This window comes from Mustela nivalis (assembly GCF_964662115.1).
Source record: "Mustela nivalis genome assembly, chromosome: 13".
In the NCBI taxonomy this organism is placed as follows: Eukaryota; Metazoa; Chordata; class Mammalia; order Carnivora; family Mustelidae; genus Mustela; species Mustela nivalis.
In genome coordinates, this window is record NC_139032.1 from 41967131 (window position 1) to 41982877 (window position 15747).

At 38.7% G+C, this 15747-nt stretch overlaps 1 protein-coding gene across 12 annotated transcripts in view; it reads left to right on the top strand.

Annotated features, from left to right (window-relative positions):
• Positions 1–15747, top strand: part of CCDC171 (coiled-coil domain containing 171) — a 291861-nt gene that overhangs the window by 100714 nt on the left and 175400 nt on the right. For all 12 annotated transcript variants that reach the window (XR_014301800.1, XR_014301801.1, XM_082695056.1 and 9 more), the window contains 3 exons: positions 263–365; positions 13769–13875; positions 15603–15692. Coding sequence is in view for 10 of the 12 variants with exons in the window: in XM_082695056.1 (XP_082551182.1) it covers positions 263–365; positions 13769–13875; positions 15603–15692 (300 nt within the window). In the remaining 2 variants the exon portion in view is untranslated. The remainder of the gene's footprint in view (positions 1–262; positions 366–13768; positions 13876–15602; positions 15693–15747) is intronic.

A 15747-nucleotide genomic window follows, 5' to 3' on the forward strand; every position in this document is an offset into this window, starting at 1 on the left:
CCATGAGGATAAAAAGGATTATTATATATAAATTAGTGCCAGGCACCAAAGCCTCAGTAAATTGTTATTGAGACCTTATACAGAATTACATTCAACCAAGGAAAAGGTATGATTAAGACAGAAAGAGGTTTATTAATAATAGATTTGAGTGAGGGTAATTATTAGCTTGCTTATACTTAGCAATGCTGTATATATTCACACAAATCTGCAGCTCTTATAATACATGACCTTATTATGTGTATATTGTTTTCTTAATTAAAAGGCTAAGAAGCACCAGGCCTTTCTAGTAGAGACATGTGAAAATAACGTGAAAGAATTGGAATCGATCTTGGACAGCTTTTCTGTGTCGGGCCAGTGGACATCAGGTTAGTTGAAGGTATAAAATGACAGATGCATCTGTCAATGTTCCAAAGTCACTACATTTTGGGAATTCTGCAGATGCCTCTTCCAGTCCCTCATCTCAACATGTTTCGATCTGATGACATGATAAGAGCAGTTCTCACAGCAGTCAGTTGGCCTAGCTGGCTGAGAAAGGGTGACGGAATGTGGACCTGCTGTTGTCCTCCCAGAACTTGATTTACAAGTGTTGGGGTCTGTATGATTGGACAGACAAGGGCTCACTTGCTGTGTTCTGAATCCAACTGAGAAAAAAGTCCTTACAGTATACCTGCAAGGGGAACAGATGTTTCCATCAAACTGAGCCAAATTCTGAGGCAACCTTCAACAACTTAAAGGTCATGCATTCAAAAGGTTATGTAGGACACAGGCTGTAACAGCGTGCATATGCTAAGCCAGTTTTCTCCTTCGCTTCCTACTACCACACATACACTCTCCAGAGAAGAGTGCTTAGGTGAAATATTTTGGTTTTCATATTAGCACGGTTAATAAGATAAAGAACTATAAAAATTGCATATTAGGTAGGCATATTTTGGGAACTAGAAGCAGCACTAGCTGGTTAACGAATGCTGTCCATGATTTCGACTTCCTTAATTTTTTTTGTGTATATGCCATTATGTGTGTAATAGGAACTTTGACCTAAATCCTTTTACTTTGCTACCTCAATTTTCTTTTGCCAAACCATCAGCCTCGAATTACTCTTTTTTTTTCTGACTCAGTTGTACTCCTCAAAAGGCACGTAAAATTAAATTCTTTACAATTTAAAATTCAGCTCCTGGGCTCTGTTTTTTTAAGGAATCAAACAGATTTTGGGCCAATTAGTTCTTTAGGAACTCGTAAGTTATAGAAAGTGTGTCTTGCTTGAAAAAGCAGAAGGATATGACCACGGCCCATTATTACTCTATGGATCTGCGGATTTGTGCCGGTGAGCTATTAGAGATTTATTGTGTTTTATTATTATCTGTTATTTTGGGGTCTGTTTTTAGCCTTCCTATTAGTTTAGCAGTCTTTCATGAAATGCACTTGTAACTTTCCTTAAAATTTAATCTTTTACCCAAAGCATTAGTGTTTTGTGGTTTGTTACTTATCTGCTTGGATAAATCAAGGTGTATAACAGGGACATAAAAAATATAAATATCCAGTGTTCAATTATATTTGCTAAAGCTTTGGAGAGTAAAATTTTCTTTTGTAATTGTACTGTTTTATTATTGAGATGGGTCATTGCTTAATGGTTTTAGGAGCTTTAAAAATTGTTAAATTATTATCTTAGTATATCTTATGCTTCAATGTTATTGTAAATATTTCTTTAGAGCTGAATTCAAAAAACTAAAAATAATGCCACATCTTTTTTGAATTTTATAATGAAATAGTTGATAACAAAGTAACTCACAGGCTATTGCTAAGCCTATTGAAGAAGACTATTAAAGTTTTTCCTTTCCTTTTTATCTTTTTAACGCCATATATAGGCACAGCCTATATATTATAGAGAAAGGGTTTCTGGAAAAGGGACTGTATGGTGAATTAGTGATTTTCGTATTGCTGTACAGTTGTTTTGTTTCCATATGGTATTGGTTATTCACTCTTTCACCTACCAAGAACCATTCTTCCCTGATCTGTTAAATGGAAGCCCAGGGCCAGAGTAAAATCAGATCCTAAGCAGGTAAGTGTGTCAGCCAGCATGCTAGCAGGAAGAGATGGCACTCTCTAAAGAGCTGGTCAGAAGAGAATTTAATTAAGATATCTACGGAAATGTGGACAAGATAAGAGAACCAATTAGGTAGGATAAGACGGGGCACCTGGGTGGCTCAGTCAGTTAAGCGTCCAACTCTTAGTTTCAGTTCAGGTCATGATTTCATGGGTCATGGGATCAAGTCCCTCCCCCCCACCTCCCCCCGGGAGGCTCTGCACTCAGCAGGGAGTCTGCTTGAGATTTTCCCTCTCTGCCGCTTCCCTTGTGGGCACATGTGCACGTGCGCGTGCTCTCTCTCTCAAATAAATCTTAAAAAGGAAAAAAAAAAAGATAGGATAAGACAGCAAGAACAAGCCAGAGTGGAAAACCCATGCCTAAGCCTAAAGGGTCCAGTGGAGGGCACATTGTCACCATAGTCTGATACAAGCACAGGACCTGCCTGACGAGAGCTGTGGCTGCTAAAAAATGAGGAACGCATTGGAGCAGAGGAAACAGAAGAAATAAATACCCTGACATTCTCTTCTTTCCTTTTGTTTCTTTCTCCCTCCACCCTCTTGATCACCTACAGGTACACTCACTGCCCAAATCGAACCAGAAGCCAGAGGGCAGAGGAGCCCAGATCATGTAGTCTCTAGAGGTCAGCCTTCACCACAAGGTGAAACATTGTTTGTTAAAATAATTTAACAAAACCTGTGACTTCTGGAAATTTCTTGATGAAATTCTCTTCTGAGGAACCCTTTAGAGAGTGCCATCTCTCTTCCTGCTGGCACCTGGGCTGATGCACTTACCTGCTCAGGACCTGCTTGCCCTCTGGGCCTGGGCTTCGGTGAGGCAGCCATGGGAGACTCCGATGGATTCCCTTTCTGCTTATGCTGGTTCAGGGTGGGGTTTTATTACTTCATGGATGGCTAGAAATAATATGCTTTATTGCTTAATATGGAAGGACCTGCACAATTAGGATTGTCTGCTGTGTCAGGCCTGGCTTCGCCTCCATGAAGATGAACAAATATTTTGCTCCTCACAAATAAGGTCACATAAGAACTTATCCTAGACTAACTTGTCTTCTGTGCCTGTGTGATATAAACATGTATATAGCTCACAGTATATATGTTTTTGGGGACAAGTCTGTTTCAAAGAGAAACAGGGTGTTACTATGTGATGATAGGGCAGCCTTAGAATTTGTTACAGAATTAATTCAGTCACCTCCAGAAAGGTTTTCCAGAGAGATCCTCTGCTCTGCAGTATGGGCAGTAGACAACAGTGCTTAACTTCCTTTTGTTACCTCTTCCTACCTTTCAGTTCAAGATACTGGTAGCCATCCATGGTGGAAATTTGGATGGTCACAAAATTTGTTGTTGTTGTTGTTATTTGTTTTTACTTGCTTTTTAAAATGGGGTGAATGAAAATTATTTTCTTGGATGAATTTTAATCCAGAGTTGGCATGGGCTGCCAGCTGTTCTCTTCCCCATCCGCCTCAGCTTCTGCGGTCGGTCCTCTACGTAAGTGTTTCTGAAGTAACAGTAACCCATCTGCTTATCTTCGTGTAGCAAATGAGGCCAAGTTTGAGTTAGTGTCAGACCTTCAGGAATTTATTTACTTAGAGGATTTACCTTGATTTTCTCATGGGTGATCAGTGTGGTAGTTCACACCTTGTTTCCTAGTGCCTCCAACCCTGCTCCCTCTGGCTGCCTTTCTCTCCAACCACCCTGCTTCCCACTGCAGTCTGTTTTCTCTGTAGCCACCAGGATGATCATTTGAAAACCCAAGACAGAGCATGTTAGTCCTTTGCTTTAAATCTTCCTGGGCTCTGCATTTCATTAAGCGTAGAAGCTGAAGTACTAGCAATGGCTTGGAAGACCCAACATGGTCTGCCCCTGTCCTTTATCACCCCTTTGACATCCCCTGTATCTCTCTCTGTTTTGGCCCCTCTGGCCTCCTGTTGCTTCTGGAGCACACCAAGTATGCTCTTGCCTTGGGGGCCATTGTGCTGGCTATTCTTTCTGGAAACTTATCTGGAAAGTCCTTTACTTAGATGTGTCTGCATAGCTCTCTCTCATCTTTTCATTTTATTTATTTAAAAATTTTTAAAAAATATTTTTTATTTTCTTAAGTAATCTCTACCCCCAACGTGGGGTTAGAACTCAGAATCCCAAGATCAAGAGTCACATGCTTTACTGACTGAGCCACCAGGCCCCTCTCTCTTGTTTTTGTAAATCTATGCCTGGGTCTCACTCTGATGAAGCTTACCTGCTACTCATTCCCATGCCACTTGTCTCACTACCTCTCCCTTTTCTCTTCTACTTCTTTTCTTCCCCATAGCACTTATTGCTGCCCAACATTTTTAACACACTACATGGTGCATTTTTTAAACTGTGTTAGTCAGAATTCTCTGAAGAAACAGAGCCAGTAGGATAGATGTAGGAATGGCTCACATGATTATAGAGCCTGGGAAATCCCATGACCTGTTGTCTGCAAACTGAAGACCCAGGAAAGCCAGTGGTATAATTCAGTCTGAATCCAAAGGCCTGAGAACCCGGGACTCCTGGGGTCTGAAGGAGGATTTGGAAGTCCCAGCTCAGAAGAAAGAGAGAATTTGTCCTCCTTCTGCCATTTTGTCTGTGGTGGGGGGATAGGGAGGCAATAGATTGGATGATACTCGCCCACACTGGTGCGGGCAGACCTCTACTCAGTCTACAGATTCAAATGCTAATTTGCTTCAGAAACACCTTCACAGACACACCCAGAAATGTTTTGCCAGTTATCTGGGCATGCTTAGCCCAGTCAAATTGACACATAAAATTAATCCTGACAATATCCAAGCACCATGAGGGCAAGGATATTTGTCCCTTTTATTTACTAATGTACTTTAAGCAACTAGAAGATTCCTTGGCATAAAGCAGTCACTCAGCAAATCTTGGTTGCATATTAATGAATAAAAGTGTGAATGAATTAATATCAGGTCAAAAGTCCATTTTGCATTTTAAGTTTTGAGGTTATAAAGGTAGTCATGGGACACCTGGGTGCTCAGTGGGTTAAGCCTCTGACTTCAGCTCAGGTCATGATCTCAGGGTCCTGGGATCGAGGTCCCCATCGGGCTCTCTGCTCAGTGGGGAGCCTGCTTCTCCCTCTCTCTCTGCCTGCCTCTCTGCCTACCTGTGATCGCTCTCTCTGTCATATAAATACATAAAATCTTTAAAAAAATAAAGGTAGTCATGGAGTTTCTTTCCAAATTATAGCAGCCTTTTGGGTAGCAATCCATATGGAATCATCAGGAAGATTGACCTTAAGTGGAAAAGATGTGTGTTCTTCCATGGGCCATAGAAATAACTTGATTGCATACTATCATCGGGCAAGATAGTCTCAATTTGCTTGAACAGGGACATTTATTTCATATTTCTGCTTCCTACTGAAATTGAAGCACTACGGCTATTCTTATTTCATTTCTTATCTTGTGAAAATTCTCTTAGTAGGGTGTATGTGGGGAAAAAATCCTTTCTCACTTTGAACCTGTGTAGTCTTTCTGCCTCAAGTGTTTCTTCTAAAACAGTTTCACCTCTGCCTGAGGATGTTAGCAAACATACAGAATGTAACTTTTCCTTCCTTAGGTTCACAAAAGAAAGTTTTTCTTGTGGCTCTGTCTTGGAGCCTCCTCAGGGTGGTTGACTTTCGTGTTGACTGAGAGCCCTCTGACCTTCTTCAACCTTTCCTTCCTTGAGGAAATCATTTGTAATACTCCCGAGGTATTCTTTTTCTTTCTACTGGAGAGGACCCTGGGAAGTTATAGCAATAGCATTTGATGCCTTTAGGCATATTTATGTATGTATCTCCCAGGAATTGGGCAGTCCTAGGGATGGCTCTTAGGATAATCAGGACAACAAATTAGACTTTTTCTCTCCTCCTTTACTTCTTTCATAAAAGGCTGTGGTCTAGATCTGGTATCTTCTTGAGAATTCTAATTGTCCTTGTGAACCTCATGGCCAGTACCTTTTAACTAGAGATTCATGCATCACCGAGAAGCTGAGGATGCTTATAAGAGAGGCACATGGGTCTCCTTTGGTGTCATTTGGCAAATTCTTCCCACTTACTTCTCTCACCTCCCTATCCACTGAGGTTTACAAACCATGACTGGCCTACTTCCTCATGCTCTTGTTTCAGTTTGTAAAGTCCAAGGGAGTGACTTCGGTAAGATTGCTCAACATCCTCCAATGTGATCATTAATTAATCACACAATTATGAAGACTAAGAAACCCAGCACCTGCAGTTGGCAAGCTGGAGACACAGGAGGACTGATGGTGTAGTTCCAGTTTGATTCTGAAGTGCTGAGAACCAGGAGAGCTGCTGGTGTAAGTTGCAGTCGAAGTCTGAGTCAAAAGGCAGGAGAAGACCAATGACCCTACTTGAAGACAATCAGGCGGAGAGAAAGAATTCCTTTTGATTTGGCCTTCTGTTCTATTCAGACCTTCAGTGGATTGGATGAGGCCCATCTACTCTGGGGAGGGTGATCTGCTTTCTCAGTCTACTGATCCAAATGTCAGTCTCATCCAGAAATATCCTCATAGACACATCCAGAAATAATGTTTAACTGAGTATCTGTGTCCCAGTCAAATTTATGCATAAAACTAATTACTAATTACTACATTACTAATATCCCCTCTCCGCCTTACTCTAGAATGGTAACCACCATTCTACTTTCTGTTTGTATGTATTTGACTACTTTAGATATCTCATAGAGTGGAATCTTATAGCATCAGTCTTTTTGTGATTGGCTTATTTCACCTAGCACAAGGACCTCAAGTTTCATCCATGTTATAGCAGGGGACAGGAATCCTTCCTTTCTGAGGCTGAATAATATTTACATTTTGTTTATCTGTTGATGCACCTTAGACCACTTCTACCTTTCGGCTTTGTGACTAGTCCTCCTATAAACATGGAAATATCTCCTTAAGACCTTGTTTCAGTTCTCTTAGATATTCACCCAGAAGTGAAATTACTGGTCTATTAGCTTTTTTAAAAATTTGATTTTTAAGTAATCTCTATACCCAACATGGGGCACGAATTCGGAATCCCAAGATAAAGAGTCTTGTGCTCTATGATTGAGGTGCCCCTGATCTATTAACTTTAATCACAGAAAATTAGTGAAATGAGCCCATTTCCATATTTTATCTGCTATAGATTGAGTTTCCTGGTTAGAAGCAATGCTATGTGGAACATGTAATTGTGAATAAGATCTCTTACAAATTCACAGATGGTGATTTCAGCAGAAATACTGTGGTCAGGGAAGGAAAATCTATACCCAGAGTTAGTGTCTGCCTTAGTAAGAATGAAGCATTGCTCCTTCCCTGATGGAAGTGACTTAAGATAATCCGCTTGCCACCAGGGCCTAGAGATGATGTCGTAGCATGGGTTCACTTTCTCTGCTATTGGTAGATTTTGCATATAACAGGGGTTGTAGTCCTATCAGTTGTGGTGAATGGAAGTCTGTGTTGCTGAGCCCATATATTCCCTGCATCCTTGCTGCCATGACCTTTTTGTTGTAAAGAAAACAAAGGTGATAAGGACAAAGGTGGCTGAGAAGAGATGCTAGGTAGTAGCCACAGAATGCCTCATCTTGTCCTCCTGATTATTAAGATCCTCTTCTACTGATTGGTCTGAGCACAGTGCCCATTTGGATACATCTTTCCACGTACTCTTTCCCATATCATCTTGTTACTGATTTTCCAGTTGTGTTCTTTTCGAGTCCCTGACCATTTTTGTTAAATTCTTAGCTACTGTCCACACATTGGTGTACATTTGTACTTTTGGTAATTTCTCATTCCAGGTGAAATGGCAATCAGGTCCATTACTTGTTCTGACTACTGGCAGAATTTCACTTCATCCCCATCCTTCAGGGCCACCCTTGAGGGGGGTCGTAGAGCTGCGACTGTCTACTTTTAATCAGTATATACTGAACCCATTTTTTTTTCCTCCCATGAGTCAACAGGTCATTGGAAACCTTCCATGGATTCAGGTTGTGGATTAAGAGGGGAGGCAATATAACAGTCATAGGGCCCATTCAAATCTGGACTATTCGCTTATAAAACTTTATTGAACCTTCAGGATTTACTTGAATCCAGTTTTGTGTAGACCATTTTCACTTGACGATGGAGTGCTGTTGTGCATGCCCAAATTTATGGATTGCCAGATCAGACAATAGTGATTTTGTGATGGGCAATTCTTGTCTCATGGTAAATTGGTGGCCATGAATGTATTATCTGCTGAGGACCAGTAGTAAGTGTAAAGCTTGATTCTCAAGAGGAGAAGAGTTATCTCCAGAGGATTACTTACTTGCTTTGTTCCAACACCCTAAAAGTTTACATGTATTTCTAGAAGGACCTGCCAAACTTGACCTGCAGGAGCTTGAGCCATCAGAATGCTGTCATCAACTTGGTAGAGAGCTAAGTAGGACATGTGATGTGATGTTTTTGGAATGGAAAGTTGATTAAGATTTCTATAGATTCTGCCGGAGTTAAAAGATTCTATAGATTCTGCCGGAGTTGATACAGCTCTGAGGAAAGCTGTGAATGTGTATTGCTGGCCCTGACAGCTGAAGGAAACTGTCTTGGTAGTTTTTACTAGAACGATGGAAGAAATAGCTTCATTCCAATTGCCAGGAAATGTATTGACTGCAACAATGAAACTACATCTTCAACTGCAGCAGCAATTGCAATCACGTGTAATTATGCTTTCGGTAATTCACTGTCATTCCCTAAGATTCATCTGTATCCTGCACAAGCCAGATAGATGAGTTGAAGGCTGATGTGGTTGGAATCACCACCTGTGTATCTTTTAAGTCCTTCCCAGTGGCACTGATCTCTGCAATCTCTCCAGAAAGGTGACATTACTTTTGACTTACTATTTTGGTAGGTAAAAGTTCTAGTGACTTCCATGTGCTCTTTTTCTATTCAGTTTTCCTCTGTAAATCCTCCACTCCATGCATCAGGGAACTAGTATGGATATGGTGCCAGGTTCTGCATTTGTCTTTTCTTAGCTCTGTATTCCAAACCAGGAAATAAGGTGAGTTCAGGTACCTGCTGGAGCCACTGGTAATAGAAATTTAGCCAAAACTCAATCTGTCTCCTGACCTTTATCAGCTCCTACCCTAACTAGTGAACCACAATGGCATGTTAGTTCTCTAAGTGTCAGTGTCAGCTCAGATCCAGTGCCCAGGTCTGTGAACCAGCTCAAGTGTGATCATTGGTTGAGAGTCAAGACTCTTTTCTATGTTGATTGCATTTAGACCTCTGGTAATTAGACCTAGAGCTTTTCTACTTATACGAATCAGATAACATTTAAGTAGAGTGCCGACCTATTTTAGTCCTATGAGCACTATGATCAGTTAGCGAACACCAGAGATCTCTGTGGGTAAAACCATTTTATTTACTGCTTTGATTTCAACCATGTCCAGTTTGTTTCTGGAAGCTAAGTGCACTACTTGGCCTTTGTCACCCAGATCCAGATCCCATCATCTTCACTGAATTCAGGGAACCTAGCTTGATCGCTGTTATCCCTGCTACGCAGAACTTATCGAGCCCCGCAGAGCTAGGTCATCACGGATGCTGGGGCTACCCTCAACAATACATTTCTCAAACATTGGTAAAGAAAGTGTTTTTGTTTTTTGTTTTTAACTTACCCTGGAGACATAGTTAGGAGGTGAGTGAGCAGGACTTACATGATAAGTACTCTCCATATGTTAGGGAAGTTAGAAGCCATTTTCCTTAGAAACTCCAGAATGGGTACCCGTGTTTATAAGATAAGGAAGATGTTTATGATCTCAGTGAGTAAAACAAATTAATATGCAGAATGTAGTCTCAGTTTGACGAGCATAACTGCCAACAAAATGTTTATATTTAATGCTTTTGGAGTGAAAAAGGAATTTTCTTGGTCATCAATGTATTTCGGTTTTCTTAGGTGAAGATATAACCCATTTGAATGTTATTTTCTGTGTCTTACTATGTGATTAAAAATCCACATTAAACAACAGTTTTTTTTCCTATTCTGAGGTTGAACAGGACTACTCATGTTCTATATGTATGTATACATACATTTATACACACATACATATACATATGTATTCTTAAAAAAACTCAGTCTTTTGCTTTCTGTTGTCTATCTATTCTTTTTCTTTCTTTCCTTTTTTTTTTTTTTAAATTTCATTTATTTTAGAGAGAGAGAGTGAGAGAGACCACTAGTAAAAGGGAAAGGTAGAGGGAGAAGCAGACTCCCTGGTGAGCTGGAGCCCCATGTGGGACTCGATGCTGACCTGAACTGAAGGCAGATACTTAAATAACTGAGCCACCCAGGCACCCTCTCCATTATTTCTTAATAATTCTTCCCTTTTGGGGTCTTGAAGGAAACTGAAGTAGAAGAGAATGTTTGAGATGGTTGAAGAGATAGAGTTACCTTATTCATGACAGCTTACTGTGGAACTATAGGTTACTGAGGTAATAACATCGGCTTGAGAAACTGTGGTTTATTGGGGCCAGGTAAAAATACTAAGTTTTTGAGCTTCTTTAAAAGAAAACATTTAAATTGAAGGCTTGGAACCATTTCTCCTACCTCCCTCTCTGCAGTGGACTACTCATTCAAAAAAAGATTTGCCTTTATGTAATCATTCTAGGTAAGCGTATACCTAAGAAACATAGAAATTGGGTGCTGTATATTAAGATAGCAGTTTCTAATCCACCATGAGATCATGAAAGGTATGCCCTTGACAGGAGATTGATTAGTCCCACACAGGATGGAAAATTCATTCTTCCCCAAAAGTCTTCTCCGGTCAGAAGCAGTGCCAGTTAAGGTTGGCCTTTTTAGCCAGATAATTATACCACAACCCGAGTGGAATTGTTAATCAGAATCAGATTCAGATGGTTTGCTTCAAATCACAAAGGATAATAATGCTTAAAAATAAAGTCATATGATACATACCGGAAAAGAAGAATATCACTATAAGTATTAAAACATTCACTGGTTATGCTGTGGTTACACACACACACATATTTTTATATTCAATGTAAGTGTTATGATGTGGAGTAGAATAAATAAAATAAAATGAAATAAATAAAATAAAATGAAAATTCTCAAAAACAAAAACAAAAAAAGATTTGCCAAGGTATACCTAGAGTTGAAATATACTTAATAATCAAGATGAACAAGAGAGACTGAAACAGGTGGCAGTGATGGTAAAGTGTAGGCTGGCCTCCAAGTACTGAGACATACACGTATGGAGAGAAGGTTGGAAGGTTTTGAGTTGGTATTTTGAAATATAAAGTGTTCTAACATATTCTGGCTTCGTTTGGACTTCGACCTTTGAAAAGCCATTTACGACCACTTTTCAAATTATTTTTATGGCTCTTCATCTGTGGATTTTTAGAGCTTTCTTTGATAAGATATCATTAATAGGTTATTGTTTCTTATAATATTCAAGGGTTAGAATATTATTAGGTTAAATCAAATTATCAGTAATGTCCTGAGTCCTAGTGACCCTTTCTTCTTATTTTTAAGCATTTTGCCATGTTAAGGGACCAGAAACGATTTCTTTTTATAATGAATGTGGGTGAGACTTAGTGCATACTTTGTATTTCAACTGACTTTATTATATAAGCATTTTCAAGCAAAGAGACTTTATTTTATGTAGAGTATAAGAATATGCGTGGGTAGGTAAGGACAGGGCATTTTGTCCTCTTACCCTTTAACTCTCATATTAAAATGGTTTTATTCTTCTGAATTTCTAAGAGGAAGTTTTCTCCCTTATTGTAAAAGCCAGTAGATTTCCCGAGTGTCCTTGCATGATTTATTCATGGCCTACTTGTGTAGTAGCAAAAGAAAAGAATTATACATTACATTTTTTTTTTATCTTGTGCAAGAGCAATTTAAAAAAATATATATTTGGTAAGACCTTTAATAAAATTTTTAATGAGTTGTCTTTCTAACTCATAGTAATTATAAAGAGTACTGTTTCCTCCATTATCATGGTTCAGAGCAGGGTCTTTTTTTTTTTTTTTCCTAGCTGGGATATGTGTTGTTTCCATATTACTTCTGCTTTTTTTGGTTAAATATTCTTCTGTTTAAGAAAATCTAAGGTGAACCCATACTTAAGATAGTGTTTAAATCATACCTGGATGAATGTAATAAATTTATTAGTAACATTTTGTCCACGATTAAAACACTAAATATCACCAATATCTGAGATAGTTAGTCTGTCATTAGCCGAAATTTTCCCTCCCTCCCTTCCTTCCTTTCTTTCTTTCATTCTTCTTTCCTTTATTGCCTTCTGTCCTATCCTCCAAAAGTTCTAGCAGTTGAATACATGAGGAATGGATAAATGATCTCATGTAATTATTTGTTTACTATTCTTCCTCCTCTTTTTTTTTCTTTAAAAAGATTTTATTTATTTACTTTAGAGATAGAGTGAAAACAGGAACAAGGCTGGGTGGGTGGGAGTGGGGGGAGGGAGAGGAGTAGAGGGAGAGAGAGGACAGACTTCATGCTGAGGCTCCATCCCACCCCCTAGAGATCATGACTTGAGCTGCAATTGAGAGTTGGGACCTCCAACTGATTGAGCCATCCAGGGGCCCCTCTTTCCTCCTCTTTTTAGACTGTAAATTCTCTGAGGACAAAGACTACACTAATCTTATTCACCTCCATTTACCTAATGCCTTGGATTAGTAAGTAGTCGGAATTCAGTAAAGTATTTGAATGAAAGAGCCAATGAATAATAAAACATATATTATGAATGCATCTTTTTGAAATCATCCTTGTTAAAAATACGTTTCTTGTCTATTGCAATAGATTGTAAAATATGCTGGGGAGAAATTGTAATAGGAAAAGAGAAATATTTTTAATAGAATATTTCAACATTTGCTACTTGTTTTTTAACAGTAAAAGAGAAGTACGGTGAACAATCAATTTAAAGTGGTTTTTAAAACTAAACTTTTGATGATTTTGGATTAATCTTTTGAACTACAGTTGCCCATGTGACCTTGATTGGCTCAACTAACTTATGGCCCAACTAAATTAAAATAGTTTGAGGGCATAATATGGAAATACTCATATTTTTATAATAAGTATCAGTTTTAAGGGTTTTAATTCAAACATGATGTGGGCCTATGTAGATAATAGCATTTTTGTTATTTATTTCAAATTGTAACTTGAGAATTTTAAGGATTGAAGAGTGTTTCCAAGCATAACAGAAAATTATGTGCTCTTGGGTTCAGAAATTATTATTTAAGCAAAATAGGCCTGACTGATCAGAAACACAAGGACCAAAGTAAGTGTGTGTAACTTCCCAAAACAAGGTTAGTATTTGGGCTGTTCATTTAATTGTTGGATAACAGGTGTGTACAAATACTTCAGTTATTTAGGTGATGGAGGGAAAAGAAGCTCACTACTAACTACAGTGTGGGCCTCGGTAAGGTAGGAAGTAGTCGTAAATTTGCACTTGATACCTTATGAACTTAATTTGATCATTTGTTTAGAAAGGCTATTAATACTTGGCTATACAGCAGTATACTTTGGAGAGGAAGACTCTGCTCAGTGTTTCATAACATCTTTTCAGCTCTATCTAATTATAATATCTCTGTTACTGTTTACTTAGCTTTTGTCTCCTTGTGACTTTAGGATATATTTTCATCTTACATTTTTCTCTAGGCATCCACAAGGACAAAGATAAACCTCCCAGTTTCTCTGTTGTCCTTGAGACTTTGAGGCGTACCTTGACAGATTACCAGAACAAGCTGGAAGAGGCGTCTAATGAGGTAACACTTGCACTATTTGGCTCCACACTTCTCGCCTTCGGCCTGCAGCACTCTGGTTCCGTGCTTGTTACAAAGGTCAGAAAGATTGGGAATGTTGAATTGACAGCTTCCCAGATACAAAAAATAATAAATTGTCTGTCGCTGTTCTTTCTTTAAGTGTGGCCTAAAGTCGTGTCTCACTTATGGTTTTGTAACTCTAAAGTCATACCATTATTTTCAAAGTTACGAAGACTCTGTCACTTCTTGGCCTTCAAAATTTATCTATTTGAAGTTAATAAAAAATGACACAAGTCATCTAAGGTAATATGTATTCAATTTGAATGTTAACATGGTTTTAGGAAATTAGGACTAGGTAGTGGAAATTCCAGTTTTGTCAAGATTTTAGGGTAAGATTTCTACAAATTACGGAAGTCTTAACAAAACAAGAGAGAAAAACCAGTGTCTGTCTGATGTAGCCTGGTAGTTTTTGGTTTGCTGATTTAAAAAGCTCGTGCTTCTATTTTTCATCTCATTTGTGTTGTTTATTGTGCGGGTTGGTAATTTTCTTGGGTATTAAAATGTTTTATGAATTTGTGCTTTAAAAATTGAAGAGTTTGTTTAGTTGTCTCTTGTCAAACTAGAGAGTATGAAATAATTACAGGAAATACAATTAGTTAGCAAAACAACCAACAGATTGTTCAAACCAAAGACAAGCCACAGAGCATGGAATTCACTGTCTATCTTTTTGTGTATTTGTTTCTTTCAAATAACACAAGGCCACGCAGCCATTCTGTTTCACATTTCAGAGGAGGTTCATTTTACTATAGTTCACCATGGTCAACAAAGAAGGAAAAGTGAGGTCTTCTTAATACCCTCTGTAATTGTTCAAAGGGCAAAAAGAAAGTGACCATGGAAATAATTAAATTTCTATAAAGAACAAACACTGCTAAGTCTTTCCTAGTGAGACAAGACAACCTGTATTGTTAGTAGTTTATGCAACTCTTCTGAGACCTAGGTCTGGACGCTGCAGGGTAACTAGGAACACATTACCCACAGCGAATTGTTATTTGGGAGGATGAATGTCACGTGATCCTTAGCACAGTTGAAAAGTCGACTCAGCAGGCTTTGGCTTAGTAATGTGCTTTGTTGTGAACCAGTGCCAGAGACAGCAGTGGGGAGACCAAGGGGGTGGCTGCAAAGAAAGCAAAAAGAGCAGTCTGACAGAAAGAAGAATGAACTGTCAAAGAAAATAAATCACAAGCGGAGCAGGACCAACTGATGACCTGCCACAAGCCTTCCCAGTAGGACTGCATGTGACCGACCCTGAAGTTGTCATATGGAGTGAGAGACCCCTGAATACCCCCATGATGTATAGAAACAGCAGTCTCGCGCTCTCTGTGCTTTTCTTCTCTCTGTATAGATGCCACTGCTTTTGGCATTTTGGTCCGGTAGGAGTTTAAGAATAAAGTTGTATTTGTTTACAGTAAGCACGAAATCCTTTATCCAGTCATCGAGGGAAAAACAGGAACATCACTGACATTTTAAGCTTGAATGCTTTTTCTTTTTCACCACGTGAACTCATGACAGAAATGACAGGGTTAACCAAAAGAAATAATTTTTCAAGATTCTTAATCGCTATTGGAACATTGGCATTTAAGTAATTGCCTAAAACAACATTTAAAGATTAGCTTTTGAATGACTCACCCTGGAAAACATAAAAAAAAGTAACTTACATTTTCTTTCATCAGCTAAACAGCATGAATGATGCTAAAGAAAAGGCATCGAGTGAACTTGATTCTACCAAACAGAAGATAGAGTCTCACACTAAAAATATAAAGGTATTATGACTTAGAATAACCTTTTCCTTTTGTATTCAGAAATAATTATGATTAC